Source organism: Dicentrarchus labrax, unplaced genomic scaffold, assembly GCF_905237075.1.
Source record: "Dicentrarchus labrax unplaced genomic scaffold, dlabrax2021, whole genome shotgun sequence".
Classification (NCBI taxonomy): domain Eukaryota; kingdom Metazoa; phylum Chordata; class Actinopteri; family Moronidae; genus Dicentrarchus; species Dicentrarchus labrax.
The window spans coordinates 7546461-7571833 of record NW_026136715.1 but is presented as its reverse complement, the minus strand read 5'-3'; the positions used below and the strand labels follow the sequence as shown (position 1 = coordinate 7571833).

The window sequence follows — 25373 nt, the reverse complement described above, 5'->3', positions numbered from 1 at the left end:
AATTACTAAATCAAATTACCAAATTACTAAATAATATAACAGTAAGTTTTGTGTTTGTGTGTGTGAGAATGTGTCCCCTCCTCTCTTCAGTTCTCTCACATATCTTTTTTTTTTTTAAAGCAATTAATTTCTGCTATTTTTCTGATGCAGTAATCATCCCTGATTCATACAATCTTACCTGTCTTGAGCGCTGAGGGTCCACTTGCAGTCACACTGTAGACCTGAAGGAACTCCCTTGGCCTGCTGCCCCCTACAATATTGAAACCAAACCCTCTGGAGCCCTTGGTCAAGTGTGTGTGCACAGGGAAACCCCTGAGCTCCCCAGGCTGGTCTGTGAACCCTGGTAGTCACCGAAATATACAGAAACAGAGAGACAGAGAGGATGAGATAATGGTGATGCTTACCTCCAAGGAAAAGTTGTCAAAGTCTTCAAGGCTGCGAGGGTTTAAAAGAAAACAACAAAACACTAGAGTAATATTAGAAAAAGAGAGGAGTTATAACAGTTTCTGTCCTGGATGTGTTTATACGACTAAATGATGACGGGTTTGGGAGTGAGGAAAAAGAGAGAGAGAGTCAGACTTTAAACCTATCGGCAGATGGCTTTTAACAAAAAAATACTTATAAATAAATAAACATGCACACAAACCGAAAGCATTTGGTGGAAAGATTGCATTAAAGCAGAATCCATTATAGACGACCTCCTTAAAATCAGCAACATAATCCATTAGATTGACCCAACTCAGTGCTGTAATCTCTGTCTTTTATTTACAGTTTACTTTGAATCATCAAATCTGTGGAAAACAGATTTTAATTTCCGCCCATTTTTACTTCTTATTTTAGCCCCAAGTTTGTAAGTGGAGCTGCAACCATTTAAGGTTGCGTAAAGTTAAACATATATCCATCCTAGCACATTATGACAGTATACATTTGGATTCCACTTGCACCAGATTTTACAGTAATCCTTTCAAATGCAGGTAGTTCTGGCTATAATGGAGATTATATCACCTTCTGCTGGTGAGAGAAGTGTACTGCACTTTACTGAGACAAGCTGGAATCATAGCACCATAACAGATGGGTTTCTTACAGTTTGCAATCAGCCATGTCAGACAAACATCAAAAACTAGATCATGCCCTTGTTCTTTTAAAAGCAAATCATGTGACCAAATTATGAAATTAAGTTGCCAGTCACATGCCATCCATGTGTGGACTCTGCCAGCCTCAGCAGTAAGTCTGGCTCTTTGCCAGCAGCTCCGAGCTTTAGGCCTTAATCACTTACATGTCTCTGTTCAGCTAAAAGCTCATTCCATCTCATTTGACTCTAACAAGCTGGCTGTGTCTGTTACTTCCGTTCTTGATAAATATGTAGCTTAATTTAGGCTGTTCAACAGTTAAACGTGTCTCCAGCGTTTCAATAATTACATCCAGAGAGAGAAAGAAAAAGAAACAAAGAGACTCACATTCATTTTTATAGACAGTCTCCCTGCTTGAGGCTCGAGGACTCTGCCAGCTGGTCCTCCTCGGGTTGCGACTTGGAGAGACAAAAGGGGGAAAAGCTAAAGAAAAGGCTCCCTCTTCAGAAACATAATAGCATTGGATATAATATGACAGCATTGGAATTCAATACACTCAGAACAGAGATGCCTTCCATTGATAGACAAGACAACTTCGCATAGCAGCTCCACTGTATTCAGAGCATGCTTAAAGGAATAGTTCGGCATTTGACGAATATTCACGTTCTTGCTGAGAGGTTGATGAAAAGATCATTACCAGTCTCTTATCTGGTAAATAGGAAGCTGGAAACAAGAGGCAGTTAGCTTAGCATAAACAAAACAGGGGAAGCAGCAAACCTGGCTTTGTCCAAAGGTAACAAAATCTGCCTACCTACACTTCTAAAGCTCAGTAAATAACTATATATCTTAATTTTTTAATTTATACAAAAACTGAAGTACAAAAACGTTTTTCCTGTACCGTTGACCTCAGTGATTGGGATTAGGGCTTAGGTGAGTTATCATAGACTCCAGTCCAGTGTGTAACATTTAGAAGGATCTATTGGCAGAAATGAAATGTAATATTAATTAGTATGTTGTCCATTAGTGTATAATCAACTGAATTTAAGAATCTTGGTGTTTTTGTTTCCTTACAATGAGTCTTTTTTATCTCCACAGGGAGTGGGTCTTCTTCCACTGAAGCTACCATGTTGAACCGCCATGTTTCTACAGTAGCCCAGAATGAACAAACCAAACACTGGCTCTAGATATGGCCTCTTGTGTTTTTTGCAAGAGTTTTGTAGCCACTGTAGTTTCTCCTACAAGCTTGGAATTGCACTACTAGATGCCTCTGAATCACACACAGGTCCTTTAACTGGTTGGCATTAGGATGGTTGGGTTGAAGTTAAGCATCTGAGAAACTGGCTTGTCGAGGTTAGCGATACGTTTGGTCTCAGGGTGTGTAAGGGGAATCACCAATTGGTGGGGAAATACTGAACCGCCTGACACACTGACCGCAAAACCACAACCTGTGAATGAATATGTTAATGAATTAAACAGACAAGATATAAGGTGTTAAGACAGAGCAAGGCTAGCTGTGAGTTTCCCACTGTTCCCAGTCCCTTTCACAGATTTGTGAAGAAACAGGTAGATACTCACTCTATGTAGTGAGACTCTCCTGGGTCACTGAAGGCCAGCTCCCAGTGATCCGGCATCACTCCTCTCACCCTGACACCACTTCTGCTGCCGATGATCCCGTTCTCTATGGCACGACCATCCCCGCTGCTGGATGCCCGGGGCCGAACGGGGGACCGATGGAAAGGAGGGGCGCTGCTGCTGACACCTGCAGAGCCTCCTGTAATTATTGTGACAAGAAAGAGTGTTGAAAATCAAAACTGAACAGTATATAATAATAAATATAATTTAACAGACGGTGAAAAAGTTTGCATTCTTTAACGACCTGATGCGGGCAATTTCACTGGGGGCTGTCAAACAAAAAGATCTGAGGTCAGCAGCTTGTCCGGCTTTGTCCCCTCCCTAAGGAGGCAGAGTGTGTGACCATGCATGCCACACTACCAGCGGAAGAAAAATAAGCATATTTTTTTGCCGAGCTGTCCTTGTAGCTGTCCTTCAGCTGTGAGCTCCAGCATGGATCTGAGAGATGTCGGACATAACACAGGCGTCCTGGGTCCTGCAGCACACGACAAGTCCTGCCCAACCCATCCACCCACACAGTTTCACTTCAGAAGATGACTCAGCAGAGGTCAGGGTGTTGGATGGCATTCTCAAACTCCATCCTGCCTGCATCCTGATTCAAACCCCCCAGTCCAGGCTGCCTGCTGCCCTACCTGCCTGTTTGGAGCACGTCTCTAACTGTCTGGATCTCTGCCTGCCTGTGTTTCTCACCTCCCACTCTGCCTGCCTCTCTCTTATCTTCTGTACCATTCTGGCTCCCTGCCACAACCTTTCCAACACTCTCCCTACCTGCCTCCACCACCACAACCCTGTCGCTGCCTTGCTCCCTTTACCCTAACCATCTAATCTCATACTCGCCTTCTGTTCAGCGCTGGTGTTCTAGTTTCCTGTTGCCATTACTTCTCTAACTCTCCAACACTTCATGATTTTATCTGGGTAAATGATGTAATCAACAGTGGTGGAAAATAAAATGTTTAGGTACTTGTACTTACTTATTTCCATTTCCATCCACTTATGCAATACTATAATACTATAATTACTATAATCATAATATACCATGTATTATTAGGGCCCGAGCCGTGACCCAAACTGCAGGTTTCCCCCCTCTGAACACATCTACATGTCCAGTCGGCTCCAAACTTCACACGTTTGATTCCCAGCCTGAACACATTTACATGCCAATTACAGTCATAGTCCCCAATCGATAACAGGAAGTAAGCTTTGTATAGCAATAGTCATCTGATTTACATGACATTTTCATGGTGTGGTCTACATATGAGATACTCGCACATAACATCTAATAAGTGGCCCTTCTCTAGGGCCACATGGCGGACAGGAACTCATGTAGTACGCAGAGTCCCAAGTCCACAAATTGAATAAAAAAATTTGTAGCAGGACTCGAAGTTGGGAACATTTTTCTTTTACTTTGATACTTTGACAATACTTCCGTACTTTTACTTAGGCAGGATTTTGAATGCAGCACATTTACTTAATGGAGTATTTTTATATTGTTGTATTGGTGACTTGAATAAAGGATCTGAATACTTCTTCAACTACTGGTGATTCATAAGTCTTTAAAGCCACCTGTTTAACAATATAATAAACCATGTCTGGTTCAATGAGCCACATCTAAAATATAAAAAGTTTTTGCCTTATAATAGAAAAAAGAACAATAACTGTGTGTTGGCTATTCCAGCGTCAGGTGAATTCAAACACTTTCTGTTTACGTGTCACAGCACTTCCTCAGTGTTTTTTCCCTCACCTCCCAGTGTGCATGCTCGCCTATCTGCTTACCTCCTTGTCTGTTCGACCTAAGGCAGCCTGACCTTCCTTTGGATGTGATCCAGCAATCGATGAGGCCACAGCCCCACTGAGGGTTTAGAGCATACTAATCGTGCAAATGATTGATTAATTTGGGTATCAGAGACTGGTGCTATAGATAGAGGGACAATGCAGTATTTAGCTACTGGCTACAGTGCAGGGCTTAACTGATACGTTTTCTAGGGGCCCCAATAAATATGTAACAGCCCACATACTATTAATAGCTGATTACCTCTTGCTTTTTCCTTGCCCACACATGCTGTCACATAGACCAGTTTTAGCAATACTTGCCTGATAGACCTGAGTCGTCCTCGCTGTTCTCGCCGTCCTCTGCAGTCTTCTCGAGGTTGCTGAGCGATTTGCTGCGTGTGCGGAAGTTTCTGAGCAGGTTGCGGTGTTCCTGGTAGGTGATGGGGGGGCTCTCTGCGCTGATGTGAACGGGTCGAGGTGTGCCGTAGTAATTCCCTGAGACACAGAAGGACAGGAGAAAGAAATGGTATTGCAATGGCCATGTCAAACTGTAAAGTTAAACAGTAAATTAGCTAAAAAATGTCATAACTAATATTGAAATAAACGAAAATGCCCTGTGTCGCAAATAAAATCTAGTGCCATGAATCTAAAGACAGTCAGTAACAGCACACAGTCTGCATTAACATCTTCCAACTTGAGTTCATGAGGTAAATAAAAGATTTTATATCCAAATATTTAGTAGCAGACTGGGTTCATGTCATTATGCACATATATAACACATACTATATACCTGTATGTGTGTGTCTAATGTGTCCCCTGAGATCATCTACTGTATGTTCTATATTCTCAGTTCAAGCCATCTGCTCCAGCTGCTAAAGACAAAAATTAAATTACCTCCACCCCTTCATTTGGCTCATGGAGATCCAAATGGGTTGAGGGGAAACATTAGATTACTGAACCCAACAACAAGGTCACCAGCCGTCACCATTTACAGCGTTTACTGCAGGCTACTACATGCACAATGCTGCTGAAACTCCTGATTGCTTCGCCGTAGCGATGTGTCTGTCAATGTCACATGTAAGGCAAGTGAGGATGACTTTTATTGCTCCCATTAAACTCGAATAAATTATGGATGCTAATGTATAGAGGCTTTTTAATCAGAGGCAGCACTCTGACCCTTACGAGGGAAGATTCTGCAGGGTAGATACGAGCTGAGCAACACCTGATGGCATTAACATGCAAAAAGAGATGGCTTTACAACACATGTTCCAGTTATGAACTGTGTAAACCTTATTTATCACTACAACAGAAAACTGCCAATAGGTGTTCTTTATTTGTAGGGAACAAAAGTAGAAAAAGAAAATGGTCTTTGAGGGAATAGTTTTATATTTTGGGAAATGAGCTTGAATAAGAAGCTACAGTCAGCAGCCAGTTAGCACAGGATTGCACAAAAACACAGACTAAAACAGCTAGCTCTGTCTAAAGGGAACAAATACCAACACCACCTCTCAAGCAAACCAATTAACACGTTATATCTTCCTGGAGTCTTATCATCACCCTACCACACAATCAAAAAGTCACTGCAACTGGCCAAGAAATATTCTGGCACATAACTCCCATAAATTCTTTACACTTCAGTTGTTGTACATGTGAAAGATAATAATGTGTTAATTATTGAGCTTTAAAGGTGCTGGTTTGTGGCTGTTGTTAAATAATTATATGTTTATGTAATTTTCCAGTATTTAAACACACACACACACACACACACACACACACACACACACACACACACACACACACACTGAAGCACAAGTAATCAAGAAAAGAAAATGTTCAAGCTGTGTTATAATTAAAAGTGCTATAAACTACACTGCATGATGAATCACCATACAGGTTTTGAAGAGAACCCAGCTGCACTAAGTTGCCTGGACAGTTAGTTAAAATGTTGAAATAGTACAACCTCACCTTTGAACTTTCCACTCTCAAGCAGCGCTCCCGACTCCTCCAAGGAGAAGAACTCCTCGATGGACACAAAGTTGTAGTCTACCCCTGAGATTTCCCCATCTCTGGCCTGTCTGGTTGTACCTGGCAGAAGGAGACAACAGGAAATATTACGCCATACATCAGAGCCATGAGGCTAGAAATACTGCCAGCTCTAACATGGATGATACGTCAATTAATCAAGGCCTTTTCCTCCCATCGGGGGTCATAAATCCAGAGTTCAGTGTTTAAACAAAACAGCAATTCAGCAAACTATAAATAGTCCAAGCATTACGTTAGTGTGATAAATTATAAAGAAATAGTGCAACAAAAGATAACAACCTAATGGATCTATTGTGATTGTTAGCTATAAACAACCTTAGAAGGAGTAAGCAAATACAATGTTTGACATTAACAGTTAATAGCAATTAACAAGTGACCTCTTTAATTACAGCACTTCTCTCTTGATGTAGTCTCAAGTCAACAGAAAAAAACCCACAAACCAAAATTTGCCCTTTGGTATGAAGCGCATCATGAGGGTAGGCATTTACCAGGGCCTCTTTGTTATGAACAGATCAATAAGAGCAAAATTAAACATTAATGAGGCACTGTGAAAGTCTTAAAGTCTTTCTATCAACATTGCAAAGATGGAGCACTCGGATGATCAATGGTCTGTCATCATAATTGATTCACATTGACCTTGGCCTGGAAGAAAGTCGTGAGTCCAGACCACGGCAGGAAAAGCATCCCATCATTACAGAGTCACTGAGGTAAGCCTCAGTGTTCGCTGTATTTCAACCATGATCTCCTATCCATTAAATACACGTGCAGGCATGTAATGTGAAATATATCACATTTTATATTACTCATTAGGTCAGATCTGGTGAAATCATTTTAATTTGCAAATTGAACTACAAGGCGACCGTTCTGACCTTGAGACAAGTAATTCCTTTCCCAAGACATACGTAATCACAACATGCCCAAACTAAGGACGAATGTATGTCCTTCTCCTGGAGGACCACATGTGATGTCAGTGTGGGGGCCTGCAGGAGGGAGTCACACCCAGCTACCCTATAAAACCCATGATTAATGCACTGCTGTCCTGGGAGCAGTTCTCCCAGCCACAATGACACATACAGGACTGCACAGAGCATGCACACAAACACACATAGACCCAAAAAACCCACAATACACACACACACCAACATGTAGCGACACAGACATAAAGGACTGGACACACAAACATTAGAGAGCATGAGGCAGCTCCATCAGCCTGACCTCTTCCTTCTGTAGCACAAAGTGAGTTTAATGTTAGTCCTGCTCAGCCACAGTGCATGAGGCACGGGCCTCTGATTTTGTGCTAGCATTTATAGCCGGCAGCTGTAATGCCATTTTTATATTTCCACCTGCTCCTTCTATTCCTTAATTACAAAAGTGTTGGCTTTAGATGGCAAAAGTATATACACAGACCTACCAAATAATATATATTTAGTTAACAGCTATTTTCCTTATTGACAAATCTTGATAAATAGATTCATCATTTGGTTTCTAAAATAGTAAAAATGCGTCACAACTATGCTGGAAGTTGGAACACAATTGATGCTGACTAATCTTCTGTTGAATCTATTGACTGACTAATCGTTTCAGCTCTAGTTTTCCTATATTGTGACTTGTGCCTTGTGCTTCCCAGGGACGTTCTCTCCAGAGAGGTTTGACCCTCACTTCCCGGCTCATTAGGAAACTGTCTGGTGCTTTTAAAGAGGATGAGAAGGCCTGATGTGATTTGTCATCATTATAGCTCGCTCAAACTCCACCTGCTGATACTGTATAATGTATTCATTCAGTACAGCCATTCTTTCACTTTGTGCCACACTGCACCAGGGTTGTATTTTCACCTTTGGTCACAAAAAAAACACAAAAATGAACTGGACACACCCATGTGTACTTGTACCCAGTTAAAGAAAATTAGAGGTTTCTGTTTCTAATTAAATATCTGATAGCAAATCTCCTGATGACATCTGACGTGTGTAATTCTTCTCCTCCCCTCGGGACACACAGTATCTCTCCAGCTGATATGGTGCGAGGCAGGGATTCATTATCTATGCACCCTCCTAGGAAATATATATGACATGTCAGCGGGGGGACAGGATGGATTATTGACATCTTCTTCTTCCCCGCCTGTCCCTGTAGGCACCGCACACTGATCCCCTGGGAGAGGGGGGGAGATAGGGATTGAAGAGGTAATTACATAGAACTCTGTATCAACACCCAGAGAGAGCTGTCTGTCAAGATCATTGCACACAAATAGCTAACAATGAATCCTACAGTTGAAAAGGCCACAGACGGTTTGCCTGACAACGCTGGAGCGAGCATATTAGAATAACTAAATGATGATGGTTCTTATCTCTGACTCAGTCTGAAGACAATTAGAAAAGTCTTTTGTGGAGTAGACAGAGACACAGCCAGCCTCGAAACCATGACATTGGCTCTGAATAATCCAAGGGCATATGTGCAAATGGTGAGTGCGATGATATAAATATGAGTGGGAAAGTTCAGGAGGGTAATGTGAGGTCTGCAAAACCTGCACACAGAACAAAATTGTATGAATGAGGGAACAAAAAAGGTAGTTTACATACTCAGAGTTGTATAAAGTAGTTTGTTTTGCTGGATGCAGGGATACAGTATATTGCTGTTTGAATACACATTTACCTGCTCCCCACAGGCTACGCAGTAAGCATCCTGTCTACTTCAGTATGAGAACAAACAGTGTCATTAGACTGCAGTCAGCCCCGCCTCTTCCTCCACTTTGGCACTGATAGACATTTGCTTTTAATTTATCTCCCCCCCTCCCCCCCCAGATTATTGATACTATAGCTTGCATTTACTTAATTCTGTCATTCATTTCCATTTTTATGCACTGCCCTCCTGACTGAGAATTTGTAATGATATTTCCTGCATCAGTGCCAGCTTCAACATCAGAGAACATTGTCTCATCAAAAGGATTGAGATACTCTCTAAATAGCACAGCAGTACTAAGCCACAGTTTCAGAAGAAGAAATAGCATTTGAATGACAAAAAAAATCCAAAATCAAAACTAAGGCCTCATAATACTATCTTTAAAAAAAGATTTAAAAACTTGAGTTATGCTTCATGAGCCTCTGAGACTAATTAATCTTTATCTTAGGCAATTCAGAGATTTAATTATCAACAAAATAACAAACTATAACAAAGAGTCTCCTGAAACAGGAAGAACATACATATGGTCCTGAAGGGGGCCACAATGAGCCACTGATGAAAACTCCTCAGCTTTAAGTTCCTGTTACATCAAACACAGCTGCCTCCTCGATGGAAAAACAACAAAAAGGAAGAAAATTCTGCTTCTAGATATCTACAAGTGGTCTGAAAAGAGACGTGATGGTTTCCAAGCCCTTCTCGGGATCAGGACAGCATGCATGTGTTGCTATCTACATGAGAACAACAGCATCTTACTGTGTCATCTCCAGATCAGCGGATTACACACCCAGGGGCTGAGCCTGCCTTGTTGTCACTCTTACTAAAAGAAAGCACTCAGAGATGAGAAGTTGTTTCCAAAAGTTGGACACCACTGACAGGGGAAGGCTGGACTGCGTTATGTAATATATTATAATAGTGTATAGAGTGTCTTTAGAACAATGTCTACACAGTCTGTTTTTCCTGACCAAACATCAAATTACTGTTTTTCTAATTTTGTATATGCCAATCATCCTTTATCCATCCCATTCTCTTTATCCATTTTCTCAAATGACTAAAAGCACTACTGTTCATTTGGACAATTCACTCCCTGAACAGCTGCTTGTAGATGTAACAGGATGCACGCATGCATGGCTAAGTAATGAGAAAGCCTGATATGAATAAAACTGCAATTATACTATAATATGAATGTGCATGTTATATGCTAAGAGAGACAGTTTTATCTTTCTTGCACCATCCTGGGAGTTTTGACCTGTGCCTTGTTCTGTCAGCGAGTGGCAGACTGTCTCACATGACCTACTTCCTGGACTAAAGGAGAGATTAGCAGCAACTCCACACTGCCACGGCAAGGTTAAGACTACGGACACACTAGGTGGCCTGTCTCCCCCCCATACTACTATCCGAACAAGATTAAAGCACAGTAGACCAACACAAGTCAGAAAATGACATCAAAAACACAGATCTTACTCAGAGAACACTGCACGGCTGCTATATCCTCTTGCCATTTCCAGTGACGTCATATTATAGAGGATTAAGATAGCAACAGATGTACTACAACTAGCTGCCTTTGACTGCCATTGTGCTTATTCATAAGCATCAAAATGAAACTGCTTGTGTAGACTACAGGCCTCTTTTTTCAGGGGATCATGCCAAAACTGCACTGATAAAAAGAACCTGTCACACACAACTACCATCACATTTAATACCATCTTACCACCACCCAAACAAAGTAATGCCCCCGGAGCACAGGGGTGAGGATTGGAAGGGAGAGACTGCCACTGAGGATAAACCCAGTGTTGTGACAATACAGACTGTTGCTATGGAAATCTCCAAACTGATTGGACTTGTGGCATTTTCTGTCTCACATTCTCATAGTTTTTAATTATTTCATTAAATAACCCCACTTCTGCTTGCATACATTGACACAGGGAAGTGTGGGAAACAGTTCTCCAGGCTTAAACACCAATTAACACCAAGATATTGACATGGCAGCAACCATGAGGTGTGTTATCAAAGAATTAATTAACTTAAGAGAGGTATTGACTTTTTATTCTGTTTAAGGCCACATTGTTATGACACAACTTTTAGATCTTGGTCTTTTTTTTTTTCTTTGCTCTATATTTTAACCGGATGAAGGATTTTAGTCATCAGACGTCTGGTATTTATTTTAGTTATCAGGGAAACAAGTTAGGCAGCAGCTTGTCTGGCAGCGCCTCTGGGAAAGACACATTTTTAAGGTAAAACTGCTTTATTCAGTGTTTTTACCACTGTTTGTTTTGGAGAGGAGGAGACCTCTACAGATAATTCGGCTCCCAAATAAAAACCCCCTGAACAATGAACACTGAAGGAATCTTAACCAGGAGAAGCTGACGGCAATGGTGGTGAAGACAAAAACTCCTATGATGCCGCTTATGACTTATGACTTATGACGCTTTGTTTTGATGTGTTAGACCCCCTAGCGGCAGAAATAACATATTACATATTTAAACATAAAACCTATAACATGGGAAAATGACAGCAACAGGAAAAAGACAGCACAGGAAAAGGACATAATGAGGCAAGAAATATAGAGACAAAGCATATCGAGAGAAACAGTATATTGAAGGTAAGAAGAGAAGCACAAAATGGGACTTACAAGGTACAGCACGGAGGTAGAGATTCTCTCGAATGACCTGCTGAAGTTGGCTGTCCACTGAGCCGGGTGTGAAGCACTTACTCAGATACAACCTGAGATCCTTGCACAATGTGGAGCCTGAGGGAAGGGCAAAGATACACGTATGGCAGTGAGAGGAAGAAGCAGAGAGAGAGAGAGAGAGAGAGAGAGAGAGAGAGAGAGAGAGAGAGAGAGAGGCATTAAGAAATCAGCTGAGTAAGCACAAACACTGATGATGTATCGTCTAAAATTTGTTTGTAATCCATCAAATAATCTTTACTGCTGCTGGGCTTGATTAAACACTATCATTTTACAACCTAGACTTCCACATTCACACCTACTGATCTCTCTACATCACTTCACATAGATCCTCAGTATAAAATATATTTTCCCCGAGTCCCTCATGCATATATAACAATCTACTGAGGTTAATTGCTCCAGACACAACAGTTGAGATTTGTCACCTAGGGAGGCACAGTTGACTATCGGGGCTCAGTTTCCTCACCCTGATCTCTTAATATCATCTCAAGTGCTTTACGGCCTCTGATGACAGGTCGCTTGCTGTTATGGATAGGCTGAGAGCGTCTCCAGCTTGTCACTCTGACAGACGACCACTCTGCCGGTGCTTCCCCTGCAGGCTGCCGCCTAGCAATCCGCCCTTCCATCGCCTCCACTGTCTGTCACAGTGGTTCCGCCCAGTAGCAGACCGAATTTGCTGTGTGCTATTAAAAAATGTCACAGTGGTATAACTTTATCAGTGGAGGCAGTCAACTGCACGTACATACGGCCACATATGGGTGCTGCCTGTAAAGAGAGATGAATCTAGCCAGCTGCCTTTTGGGATAAATAATGGGCTTTTGTTCATCATGTTATGAAACAGCTGCTATTTTCTAGTCTGTTGAAGAGAAAGATTTAAAATCAGCTCTCTGAAACTGAATGAGTTGATCTCTTGTGGGGCAAGCATATAGGCGCGATGCTGAGGTTAACAGTAATACAAAGAAGAGCTGCTATACTCAGGCTATGCTGTCACATACCATTAGATGGACAGATCCTATCACTACTCTTTGCTTTTGCCCACAGAGCACCAGTATTAGTGCTAAAGCCTTTAAACTGCAGCCTGCCTCTGAGGAATATAGCCTGGTGTCCTGTATTTGAGGGCTGGAGCAGAGGGAGTTGTCGTAGTAGTAATAGTAGGAGGAGGTGTGGTACAGCAACCCGTCGCATCAGCTCATCCATCACTGTCCACACTACACGCAGTCAAGCTGCCCAGGGAGAGCCAGGCAGACTTCAGAAATGATAATGGATCTACCAGCAGCAGAGGGACTGGGAGCAAAGGTCCCCATTTACACCCCTGTGGCCAAATCAGCTATCAATCTAGTGAGCAAGGCCATCGGGAACCGCAGTCAGGTGACACTCCAGTGACATATTGTTCTGTTCAGAGCCAACAAAGACATCCGTTACCCCAGCCCCCTCTTCTAAACATCAAGGCCCCTTGCGTGTGAGAGACAACTATATCGGCACGCTCTTGTCATGTGTCATCAGCAATTTTGACCTCATACCCACATATTGACCGATCGCCTTGACATATCCAGACTAATTGACAAGTGCAAATCAGCGTCAGAATGCTACAGGGTGCAGATTTGGCTGGTGAGAGTCAGGGGAGGCTTATTGAGCAAGATTATTATGGATGACAGCTTGGAACGCCAGATTGTTCGGGTGTTGTCTGATAAAGTAAGTGCAATGGTGTGCAACGCAAGCAGCAACAAGTTAAATTGTTGGCAGTGTTAGGGAGAGAATTAAAGACTAATTAATAGAGGGGTGAGTTGTTGTACCGACTCATACCTGGTGACACAGTTTTGATGCGGATAGGATGGGGGCAGGAGTTGAGGACACCACGGACATCTCCTAATGTCATCCCTAATACTGGTGTTCCCCCAATCTCTAGGATGATATCGCCCACTGTGAGTCCGCCCCCTGGAGCAGAGGTGACGAAGGGAAACTCTCCATAGTCTGCTCCTCCACCGATGGCGATCCCCAGCTCCCCCGACGAGCCTAGCAAGGGGACGAAACTGTCCTGCACCTTGGAACGCCAGTGCTGCTTCTTCACCGCTGTCTTAGACATGGCAAACGAGCTGGAGAGGAGACAAAACAGGTTTTGGAGGGTGAGCAGAAGGTGTGGGAGAAAGTGGGAAAAGAAAGTGTCAATTACATAACAAGCCAGGGAAAGATCCTGTGACTTCAGGCAGGAGGTTGTTTTGTTATTTAACCTTTGTCAGTTGTCAATGTCTGAGGTCTAGGGAGTTGCAGTGTTTCACATCAGAATGCGTAAAAGTCATGAATAATTCCAGCTTCATAGGTTAGGATATTTTCTCTGAGAGTATGGCAGCCTGAAAGTCAGGAATAAAACAACATGGGAACTGTCCCACCAAAATAGACAGAGAGACATTTCCTCATGTTCCTGTGCTTGCTGCAGGCTGACGTTATGTTTTCATGTAAACACACAACATAGGAGTCAGTGCACATTCCAACACATCTTCAGTCGCATGGGAAAATCTAGTTTGAGCTTGATGAAGGTACGGGTCGTTGAATGCACACACGTGTTGACAGGCACGGTAAGAACCAGCAGTTGCAGTCGAACACTGTGGAATCGTTGCTGTATCTACAGTGATGCATGATGCTTTCACACAAATATAGATCTCTATAGATTTTTCAAAACAATGACTAATTATCCTTTTTGTTTGCATACTGTATTCTCTAGAACAGATTCTCTTATTGTCTGCTCAGTCACAATATATAGTGGCATATTTCGTGTACTAATGAAGCTAAGGTGACAAGTGTTATGGCAAAGCTGTATTGAAAATAATGTGTTTTGTTGCAACGTGTTTCCTGGGGAGCAGCTGTGTGTGTGTGTGTGTGTGTGTGTGTGTGTGTGTGTGTGTGTGTGTGTGTGTGTGTGTGTGTGTGTGTGTGTGTGTGTGGGCTGAGGATGTAGCCGACATGGTGAAGATTTGTTTGAGTAGACACTGACTTGACAGCTGTGATGTCCGGAGAGAGCGGACAATGTTCCTCTGACATTATCAGAGCAGCACTGTCACCTTGACACACGGGACAACAGAGACACACAAGGCAGGTTGGGTAACAGAATCTATAAGATAAACATGACATGTAGATTATATAACAGAGAAAGCTTTGTATTAAAGGAATAGTTTGACATTTTGGGAAAGGTGTGTATTCCTTTTCTTGCCGTGAGTTTGATGAGAAGATGGATACCACTCTCATGTCTCTAATATGAAGCTGGAGCTAGGAGACTGTTAACTTAACATATAGCCTGGTTCTGTCTGCCTATCAGCATCTGTAAAGCCCACAATCAACACATTGTATATCGTAATCGTTTTACAGGGGCTTATGTCAAGGAAGCTAGATCCATCAATTGGCCCGTCTGATCTATCAGCCAATACAAGCTCATTGCACGTATATCGTTATATTGAGTGTTGACGGACAGATAACAAGCAATTGCAGTGAAGAAATGCCAAACTAGGTTTGAGGTCATTTAGAGATAGTGTGTCACTATTACATAGTTACACATGTCGAGAACTGATGAGTTGATTTTAAGGGATCTGTATCAAGATGCTTTGTTTACGTACAATAAATTACTATCGACCAATATATTGTCGTAGGAATTGCTTTAATTCTCAATGTTGATATCAGTATCGTCCCAAAAAAACAATTTGATTAAAATTTTTACCCTTTGATAATACATATTAATTAAACAAAACATATCACATAGTAATAGTAAGCTCCAGAGGAAGCTAGTAGATGCCAGTGCACGTACACTGAAAATGGACTTTAGAGTGAAATAGGTCCAGCAGGAAAACTTTAGAAGTAAACGAAATTAGCATGTTCATAGATTCTGGGATTTTTAATGAGGTAGAGGGAGGAAGGAAGGATTCTCATGTGGAAATTCCTTTTTTTTCTGGAAAAAAACATATCAGACATACATTATTGTTCCAAACAGACTGTTTGTATAAATGTTGTAAACAAGTCTGTAGGGGATCTTTAAACTCACTTTGGAATACTAATACAAATTTCTAGAAACAAACAATATTCTTAATGGACAACACTGATCTACCATTTGTGGTCAGGAGATTATCAATTACACATCACTTCACCAAGATCCAATCCTCTTAAGTGACTGTGTGACTATGATCACCCTCAGCTGGGTGGGGATAACACGCCCAGGGCTTCCCTGAATGCAACACCAAGCCCAGCCTTAGCAGGGGCACCCGGGGTCCTTTGGTCCAGCAGGCCTAATGAGACTGCTTTAAAGAGTGAGAGAAGGACAGGATATAACTAATCCTTTCCACTTGACTGATCATTCGACAGGCACATCCGACAGAGATCCTTTTCTTCCGTCCTCCCTCTTACTGGCTCGGCCAAAAGAGGGGGTCCCTGGTGTGGTTTTTATACACAGAGGCAGACAAATGAGGAAGAGCAAGGAAGGGATAAGTGAGATTAGAAGATAAAAAGCAGAAATAGGCTTAGAATGAAACGTGTCACTAAAATATGTCTCACACTGAGAGAAGAGAGAAAAAGGGGAACTATAGAGGTCAGATAGAGATCGAGAGGCGTCACACAGCCTGAGGTTGGCGCAGGACTCACTTGTTTGACCTTACAGGACTTCAGCTCGGGCGACATGAGTCAGAGTTTGGAAAACGGTTGAGCTGGTTGCCCCGACATCAAGAACCCAAAAACACACAACTTGCATTTCAGCCTTGGTTCAATGCCAATGGCTGTCACTGTTGTTGTAGCACATTTGACACGATCAAGCAAGAAGTGCTGTTTACGCCTGCATGTTTCGACCTGAAATTATGCTTATCGCTTCATCCTTGCCAAATAGTGCCCCCAGTCCTTCTCTCTCTATCCCACTGTGAAACCTTCTGCAGCAATATTCTCGACCTGCTTCCCCAAAGCCAGCCAGCCATCCACCCACACGGAAAACACAGTAATGCAAGTTGCATTAAGTGTGTCGTGAGAAGAGCATAAAAACAAAAGCATAAACTTCTCCGATCTAATCATACACAATATAGTCCCATGTGCATCAATTCTGAATAATAATTCTATAAGCCGTTAGTCTCTTCATGCTTTATCTAAAGATTTCTCAGAATTTCTCAGCAGTTGGCTGCAATGATTAAAATGCTAAAAATAAAACAACTGATGGGTCTGGGGTATTATCCTATCCTGTTGGGCCTACGAGGTCGCATTGTGTGTCTACATTATACGCATGCAAGCAGAGTGTGTCGCCCGGGCTGTAGCTGTTGTCTTGACCTCCCGCGTCTGATGGGGGTTTAATGAGCCACAGCCTGTCAGGTCCGCTGAAGCCTGGACACGTCCCGCCGCAGACACACCCTGACACTGCTTTGCTCTCCTTCTGCTGTTGGTGTTGATGCTACAAACTGGCCCTGCACACTCATCTCACTGTGTTCACTTACAAAGCAGCGCTAGGTTGCCATCAAGGCTGGGGACAAATGTGCTGCTTGTGACAAAGTGATCTCTTCATATTAGACAGCTGTTAAATTCAGTGGATTATAACGAGCATAAACAGGAATGTGCAATTAACACAGTTTTGAGAGTAATGTTATCTTGTGCCTAAACACACTTTATTTGGTTTAAAAAGAATTTGACAATGTGCAGTAAAATGTTGTGACGGTACAATGATAGCTTGCTCTTCACTTGCCCACAGTTTCAATTTTCCAAAAAAATGGAATATAATATTTATAAGGATTTTGTCATTAGTGTATAATCACCTGAATATAGGAATCTACTACGGTCGGCTTCCATGGAGCCCACCATGTTTCTACTATAGCCCAGAAGGGACAACCCAAACACTGGCTCTAGATTGGGGCATTTTGTGCACCTTTTACAGCAACCGTAGTTTCTACAACTACACCGCTAGATGCCACCTAATCTTACACACTGTACCTTTCAAACAAGACTAAGAGTATACAACTGCTAGCTAGTTGAGGGTGTTGGCATGCTAAGATGAACTAATTATCAATAAAAAGACAAGCTAATGGAAGAGTTATATAGTTTTGCAGGTATTTGTTGATAATGATCTGATTACAAAGTGATTACAATTCATGAATGTTTGTATGTCATGGCGATCCATCTAATAGCAGATTAGAAAACTCATCTGGGAACCATGAATCATCCCTAGATGTTAAAACGGCATAGATATTGCTCTAGATGAATTATATAGAGCCAACAACATAACTATTAGATATAGAGGACACATTATATGGATTCAAGGATATCTAACCCTATAAAAAGGATGCTCAATTGAGATTTTTGACCTTTAGGTCAGGAAAGAGCTGACCACCACATATCCTGTTTCACTGACTTCCTCTCTACCAGCGACCTGCTCTGGATCTCTACAGCTTGCAACTCTGGCCTTCCAGTGTAATTTCAAACCCCAGCAATCTGTCAATGGCAAAACACACATCCTCTTGACTTCGAGGCTATTCTTAGTGGTTGTTGTTTTTTTTATTTCCTCACCATATTTGTTTAAATCAGAAAGCATAAAGCAAATGCTCAAGGCTATTATGACTCGCCGTATAGTTTAAACAGCTGCGCCGCACTGTGTGTTTTCTGGTTGAAATATGCCTTTTAGCCCTGAACACTCATGCATGTATTATTATGCATTGTTCTTAGTTAATTAACCACAATAATTATTTTTTTCCCACTAAAAGACAGTCAAACTGTAATTTGAGCTTCATCTTAACCAACTTAACATCCCAGTTTCTGCACTGTAATAATACCTTATGGCGCAGCAGTGCCAATGCTAGAATTTCAGTTCCTACACCATTAAATGCACCCCAGTGATTAGTCTAAAAAACCCCTGGCAGCTTATAGTCATGAGCGAAATATCTTTATTACAGGACAAATTAACTAAGCAGTTATTTCAGGTTGGATCTCGAGGGTGTTCATTTATTAAAGTTACACAGATGAGCTTTGCCATGGAGCTCAATAATTCAAAGTCAACTTGAAGTAACGAATCAAGGACATAAGGGAATAGCACTGACATTGGCGCGGAGAGCATCTTGAAAGACCTTCAAGAAAAAAAGGTTGTGAGCAAAGCACATCAATTAAGACAAGTGAATAATTTAATTGCTCGGTAAAAAGTAGCTCTGGCAGAGCTAAGAAAACAACAACAACTTGTCTTGACAGATTTATCCAGCAGGGTGAAGTCCAGAGTGCACACACTTCCATTTGAAACGGCACTTTAAAACAATTCATCAACCACACACAACTCGTCTGTGACTTTCACCTTCATTTTGGCAGCTCAACACCTATTCTAATATTCCCCCTATATCAATAACATTACTGAGGCTTTATGGTGAAAGCAGTGACTGTCAGCTCTCGTGATTCTCCCTGTGTTCCTGATGTCTATCTAGATGCCGGCCCTCATCCCCATCAAAGCTGTATCTCAGCTGGTAGATCTCTCTCTTGACATAATCGGCTTTGACCACGACAGAGTTTGTTCAACTTCTGCGAAGGCAAGAAACTTTTACTTTAATTTAACTCTGGTGCTCTCAGTCTATCCAATTCTAAATGTTCATTTCACTGAGCAGCTTCTCTGCACTACATGAGTCGGTTCAGCTCATAAAAGCTTCTGTTGGTTTGACTTGGTGGAGCCATGCTCGCTCTCTTGTCCACATTTTGTTTCCGCTCTAAATGAAGTCTACGATAATGAAATTAGCCTGTTCAATTAGCTCAGCTAGAATGCTCAATGCATTTATGTAAGCTTATTTGGTATTTTATGCATGCCCTCTGAAAGTTCAAGGCAGTGAATAGTTGTCTTTTCTAAATGTGAATTTCTGAGAATATTGATGGACTGACTGTGTGTTTTGTCAGCTAGAATGTGACGGGAATGCTTAACGGTTCCATTTGTTGGTCTCTCTGCAAGCACTCGCCGTGAATGAACCACTGAAAAGGCTCAAGGTTCTTCATAAGTCTGCATAAGCCAGTCAGAATGACTGCTGGTTACATAATAAAGTTATTACTGACCACATGCACTGTAACTGCACAACCAAAGGTAAACTTTAAGAGAGCAATCATCAACCCGGTGGCTAGAGCTAAAAACTATTCATTCAGATGATTGCTGATTAGCTGATCCACAGAAAATTAATCATTAACTATTTTGATAATTGATCATTTAAGTCATTCATAAAGGAAAATTACCAAATATTTTCTGTTTTTCTCAACTGTGAAGATTTGCTGTTCTTCTTTATTGATATCATTATACATTGAATTAGGGAAGCTGTGTGTAGGTTTATGTAGGCTAAATATACATGTATGTATGTATGTCTAGACTTACATACTAGACATTTGCATTTATTATACTGACTTAGAGTGACCTTAATTAATTAAAATTATATGTTTTTGTTGGTCTGCCAGCTATTGTTACACTTACTCACTACTGACCAGTCCTTATAAATATTACCTTGGGTTTTGTTTTTACTATTAGTCACTGCTGTCTTGCTGACTTTATGTTAATATCTCTTCGATTCAAATGAGAATAAACATTTGATCACAAAAGACAAATAGATTATGATTGATAATTGTTGATAATTGCAAATTAAAAAAATGTTTAGTTTCAAATATGAATTACAAATAAATAATGCATTTTGAATTAAAATTAAAATGTTCTAATTATTGCTGAAATCTTCATGAGCATAGACGCAGTTATCTTGTATTATTGATTAATTTCTTTATCTATAATCTATCAGATTGTGAAAAATGTCCATAAACCCCAATTTGACATCTTGCCTGAGCAGTAGTGCAAAACCCAAAGATATTTAGCTTACTATGGAACCAGTGAATGCTTGAAATTATAGTTGCTGATTCATTTGTGGTCAATCAACTGATCAATTCAGCTCTACATTTTACAACATAAATTTTTAATGTTGTGCACAACACAGCTTAAATCTAAGCTTAACATCATCAAACTATCAAGCATTTTTACCAATAATATTAAAACAGAAATTGCATGATAACGGGACTAATGTCAGCCCTCTTGTTGCAAAGGAGGTTTTTAGTGCAAAGTGCAGGACAGGTGAGGAAAACAAACCCTTCGCATGAACGCATCCAACACCTTGAGCACAAAGCTCATCTCTCCACTCTAACCTTTAGTGAAGCACACTGCTCCCACAGCATCCTCCCATGGGTGGTGCTGGAGGTCACACAAGGAAGGCATCTTAAATAACCAGTGACCTTAAACTCATCTAAACTAATAGACTGGTGGAGTGGCAGGCAGACGGAAAATGCACAAGTGTGTGTCTTCGCGGCTCTGACTTCTCCGTCTTATCTGACATCTGTGCCCTGACCTCTCCCGCCAAACATTTACGCCAAACTGTGCAAGCAACATGGGGTGCACTAAAGCTCCCTGATGCTCGCTCACTTTCAAATCTAGGGCACGCGAGTGCTCAACACAAAACAGACAGCAGTGGCAGATTTAAAAATAAAAGATTAAATGCTTGTGGGTTGAAAAAACACAAAATATCTCCCTCTGTCATACACTGTGACATACACACACACACACACACACACAAACAAGTACAAACTCAATACATGAAAAAGCTGATGAGAATACAGGGAATGAAAAGTACATTCTCTGTTCTCTGCACGCCATCAATAAATCCACAATCTTTTCCAGTGTGTGATTTTATTAAAGCTGCTCTTGTATTGACTGCATACAAAGGGACTTAGTCTAAGATTAAAACATTGTTGAGCATTGGAGTGACACCCACCCGCCCACACACACACCTGACAGAATAACACAGGCTCAGTGATGTTCCCTTTGGGGAAACGGTATCTTTAACGTCACAGGATCAAGGTCATGGCAGGGGGCGCATTAGTGGGGCATGTTGTGTACACTCTGCTCTTCTGAGGAATACCACTGTAACAACAGGTCCTCTTACTCAATCTGCCAGGATGCATTACACCCCTCGCTGCGATCAGAGATGAGCTCTCATCAGGAAGAGGGAGCGGTTTAATTAAACAGAGCAGATCAGCTTCTCAACAAAGATGATGGATAAGAGAGACAGAAAATGGGGAAAGCAGGGAGAAATTAGGGAAATTAAAAAGATGGTGATACAGAAAATAGAACCGGTGCCAGTCTGGAAGTAAAATGGAATAAAATAGTAGAATCAACACAGAGGAGAGTGCTGTAACCTTATGAAAGGATGGCTGAAATCATAATAACAGAATGAATTATTCACAAGGAAATGGAGGGCTGGTTCAGTCCACTATAATGAGCATTTTTGTGAGGTCTCAGTTTGGTAACCTAAGCAGGCCTTCAAGTGTGTGTGTGTGTGTGTGTGTGTGTGTGTGTAGGTGTGTGTGAGTGTAAGAGAGATACTGCTGATTCAGTAGGGATGGGTGAAGGTGACCCTCGCCTGCTCCTGCTGCCTGTCTCACCACCTGATATTGATCCCAGTTGTCCAACTCAGATGTGACTCAAGGATACATGGATTCATTGCCTTCTTGACATTTCAAATATGGCACTGTGTAAATTGTAACTCCGCACACTATCATTGATTGGTTATTGATTTGCTACCTTAGTCAGAGTCTAACCGTTTAACAGCGGCTTATTCAATCAAAATTGAATCCCAATGTATATAGGCAGAGACACGAGTGGTATAGGCCCGGCATGGGAATGTTGTTGTTGTTCAAATTTCATATTAGACTGTTCAGGACTAAGAATAGAGCAGGCTACAACTGCAGAATCCAAATGCAGTGGCTGGGAGCAAAGGTTTGGACCACAGATGGGAGAATATGCCTGCGTAGCCCTGCCCTGTCAAGGGTAAACTGCCTTAAACACACGCTCAACGCACAGCCAACAGCCCACACACACACACACACACACACATACACACATGCATACTTTGTTTTCGCCACACCTTAAAACAGCAGCATGAATATTCATGATGCCGAAGGACACAGGAGGTACATAATTAGACAATCAACAACTCCCAGATGACATGCATTACTACGACAGAGGAGAAAATGCACCTCACTTCATCCTCCCCTCTTGTTAGCAGTGAGAGTAGAGTCATGTTCGTACGCTGACATGCATTTCCACTTACTGGAGGTTCAAACTTAGGCTTACAACTGGAATCAGGGGAGGACCAATGCAGACTAAAAACCAAAAAGCCTTTGCTGAGTTACTGCAAAACAGGTGCCGGGCCCATACAAGGGACTGAGGAAAAACAAACAGTGGGAGGACCAGAGCAGCATGAGAGCATGTGTGGACAGTCAAACACCACATGTCTCTCCTTCTCTCCTCCAACGAATTAATGATTCATAATAACAGCATAACCTTGACTGCTCTCAAAACCTAGAGCAATGCACACTATTAAGTCAGGGTCACACATCCATCACTCCAAAACAAGCTCCCTGTATCGAGAGTGGACACACCCTAAACAAACAACGCACAAACGCACACACACAGAGCTGCGAGGCACACTCGTGCACACTCCTAAACACATGCATGCACACACACACCTGGCTGTGAACTACAGAGTGCGTTTTGTAAGTCAGTTATTTCTTATGGCAAAACAGACATAGGTTGCAATGAACACGGGTGTCTGCTTTTACACTTAATTGATGTAATTTATGGAGAAAAAACATCATACATTTGCAAATAAAAGATCTCAACAAACTTTTCAAACCTAATCATGAGACACACACACGCGCACACACACACACACACACACACACACACACACACACACATGATCACCCACTGTTAACAAATGTAAACTTCACCTGTCAAAATGACAGGTATACCTGAGATCTGCCACCATCATCACTTCACTATCTCTTACACACACACTGACTAGTTTACATGCACACACTCCCTCACCCTCACCCTCTCTCTCTCTCGCTCTCTCTCTCACACACACACAAACACACACACAACAGATTCTCATATTTCTCATATTTAGGGAAAATACTGACCTGCCTTGGCGCTGACACACACACATTCTTTTCAAGCAGTTCAGCCTTTCAAAGAGGATCCGTTTGAACGCGTCTATATACATTGACCCGACTGAGGTTCAGTAACAAGCCTATACTTAAATAAATGCGAGTTTCTTGGTTTTAAAAAAAGCAGCAGCCTGGTGTGTGTGTGTGTGTGTGTGTGTGTGTGTGTGTGTGTGTGTGTGTGTGTGTGTGATGAAGAAAAAAGAAGCTGTGTGAGAATGCAGTGATGAGTATATGTGGTACCACCGTATCCCAGAGTAAGTCAGAGGCGATGTGCACGGCTGACGGGATATTTGGACAGTGATGCTCTGAGAGCTGTGGTGATCTTGTAGAGAGCGAGAGAGAGGAGAGGAGAGGAGAGGGAGAGAGAGAGGGAAAATACACACATGGACACACACACACACACAATCACACTATCGGGCAAATCTGACAGCGGCCGCTTATAAATTTAGCAGCTGCTGCACGGCTATAGGCACAAAAAGGAGGATGGATAAATGTCTAGTCCAAACGAGCTGTTTAACTTGTGAGGAGTGTGTGTGTGTGTGTGTGTGTGTGTGTGTGTGTGTGTGTGTGTGTGTGTGTCTATTGAATGATAAGTGCTGGACTTTAATTTGACTATGAGGAATTTTCTCACCTTCATCGCTTTTCTCCTCGTCAGATCCTCTCCTTCTAGTCCTCGTTTGGCGGATCGTGGGGGTTCATTAATTACGCATACATGTGTCGGTTGATGTCTGTAACAGCAATCAACAACAACAACAACAAAAAGAAAAGGCAAACGTCGCTAGGGTCTATTTGACCGGGTAGAGGTGTCATTGAACTGCAGGCGCGGTGCAATCAGGGCGCGGAGCGTCAAGTGCCGAAGATTAGATGAAACAAAGGTTCTGCTGTCCGGTAAAAAAAAAAAAAAAGTGTGGTCGGGTTGACTTCCAAAAGGCACTTTTGCAGGAAAGAAACGATGGTTAAAAGGCAAAACGAGAAGGTTATCTTGGGAAGTTAAGGAGCACGGAGGGGAGGGAATAAAAGAGTTAAAAGTACCGCCCCTTATTATTCCCAGTCTCTCTGTACCTGCATCAGCAGCATCACTTTTCGCTTACGAGTTGTAACCGGGATTTAAAGGCGTGAGAACCAGATTAAAGCGTGGGTTTGTCAAGACTAATTTGTGACATTTATCCAAAAATACATTTTAATCTTAAATTTTTTAAACTCCGAGTTTAGTTAATGAAACTTTAATGAAGCTCATAGAGGGGGGAATGGATTATGTTATGAAATGGGATATGTGCAAAACCCATCAGCCAGAACACACCAGTAATATAGTTCAGTTCAGTCATTTTATTATCCATCATTTTATATAAACTTGATTTGCAGTCAAGGGGCACAAACATAAAAAAAAAAACATAAAACAACACAACAGACACAAACAAAAAGTACCAAAACCTCAAACATTATTCCTGTACATAAAATATACAGTAAACCTTAATACAACAACAATGCAAATG

General features: G+C 41.7%; 1 protein-coding gene across 4 annotated transcripts in view; it reads right to left on the bottom strand.

Moving 5' to 3' along the window:
• LOC127377271 (membrane-associated guanylate kinase, WW and PDZ domain-containing protein 2) overlaps positions 1–24912 on the bottom strand; it is a 38403-nt gene extending 13491 nt beyond the window's left edge. For 3 of the 4 annotated variants that reach the window (XM_051425000.1, XM_051425002.1, XM_051425003.1), the window contains exons 1-8: positions 23854–24184; positions 13678–13967; positions 11818–11934; positions 6438–6557; positions 4794–4967; positions 2646–2841; positions 1458–1528; positions 179–340 (exon numbers count right to left, since the gene is read on the bottom strand). In XM_051425000.1, the coding sequence (XP_051280960.1) occupies positions 179–340; positions 1458–1528; positions 2646–2841; positions 4794–4967; positions 6438–6557; positions 11818–11934; positions 13678–13967; positions 23854–23936 (1213 nt within the window). In that variant the 5' untranslated portion in view covers positions 23937–24184. Of the gene's footprint in view, positions 1–178; positions 341–1457; positions 1529–2645; positions 2842–4793; positions 4968–6437; positions 6558–11817; positions 11935–13677; positions 13968–23853; positions 24185–24511 lie in introns of those variants that run through there. The other variant, XM_051425001.1, reaches the window with a different exon arrangement.
• Between the last annotated feature and the right edge of the window lie 461 nt (positions 24913–25373).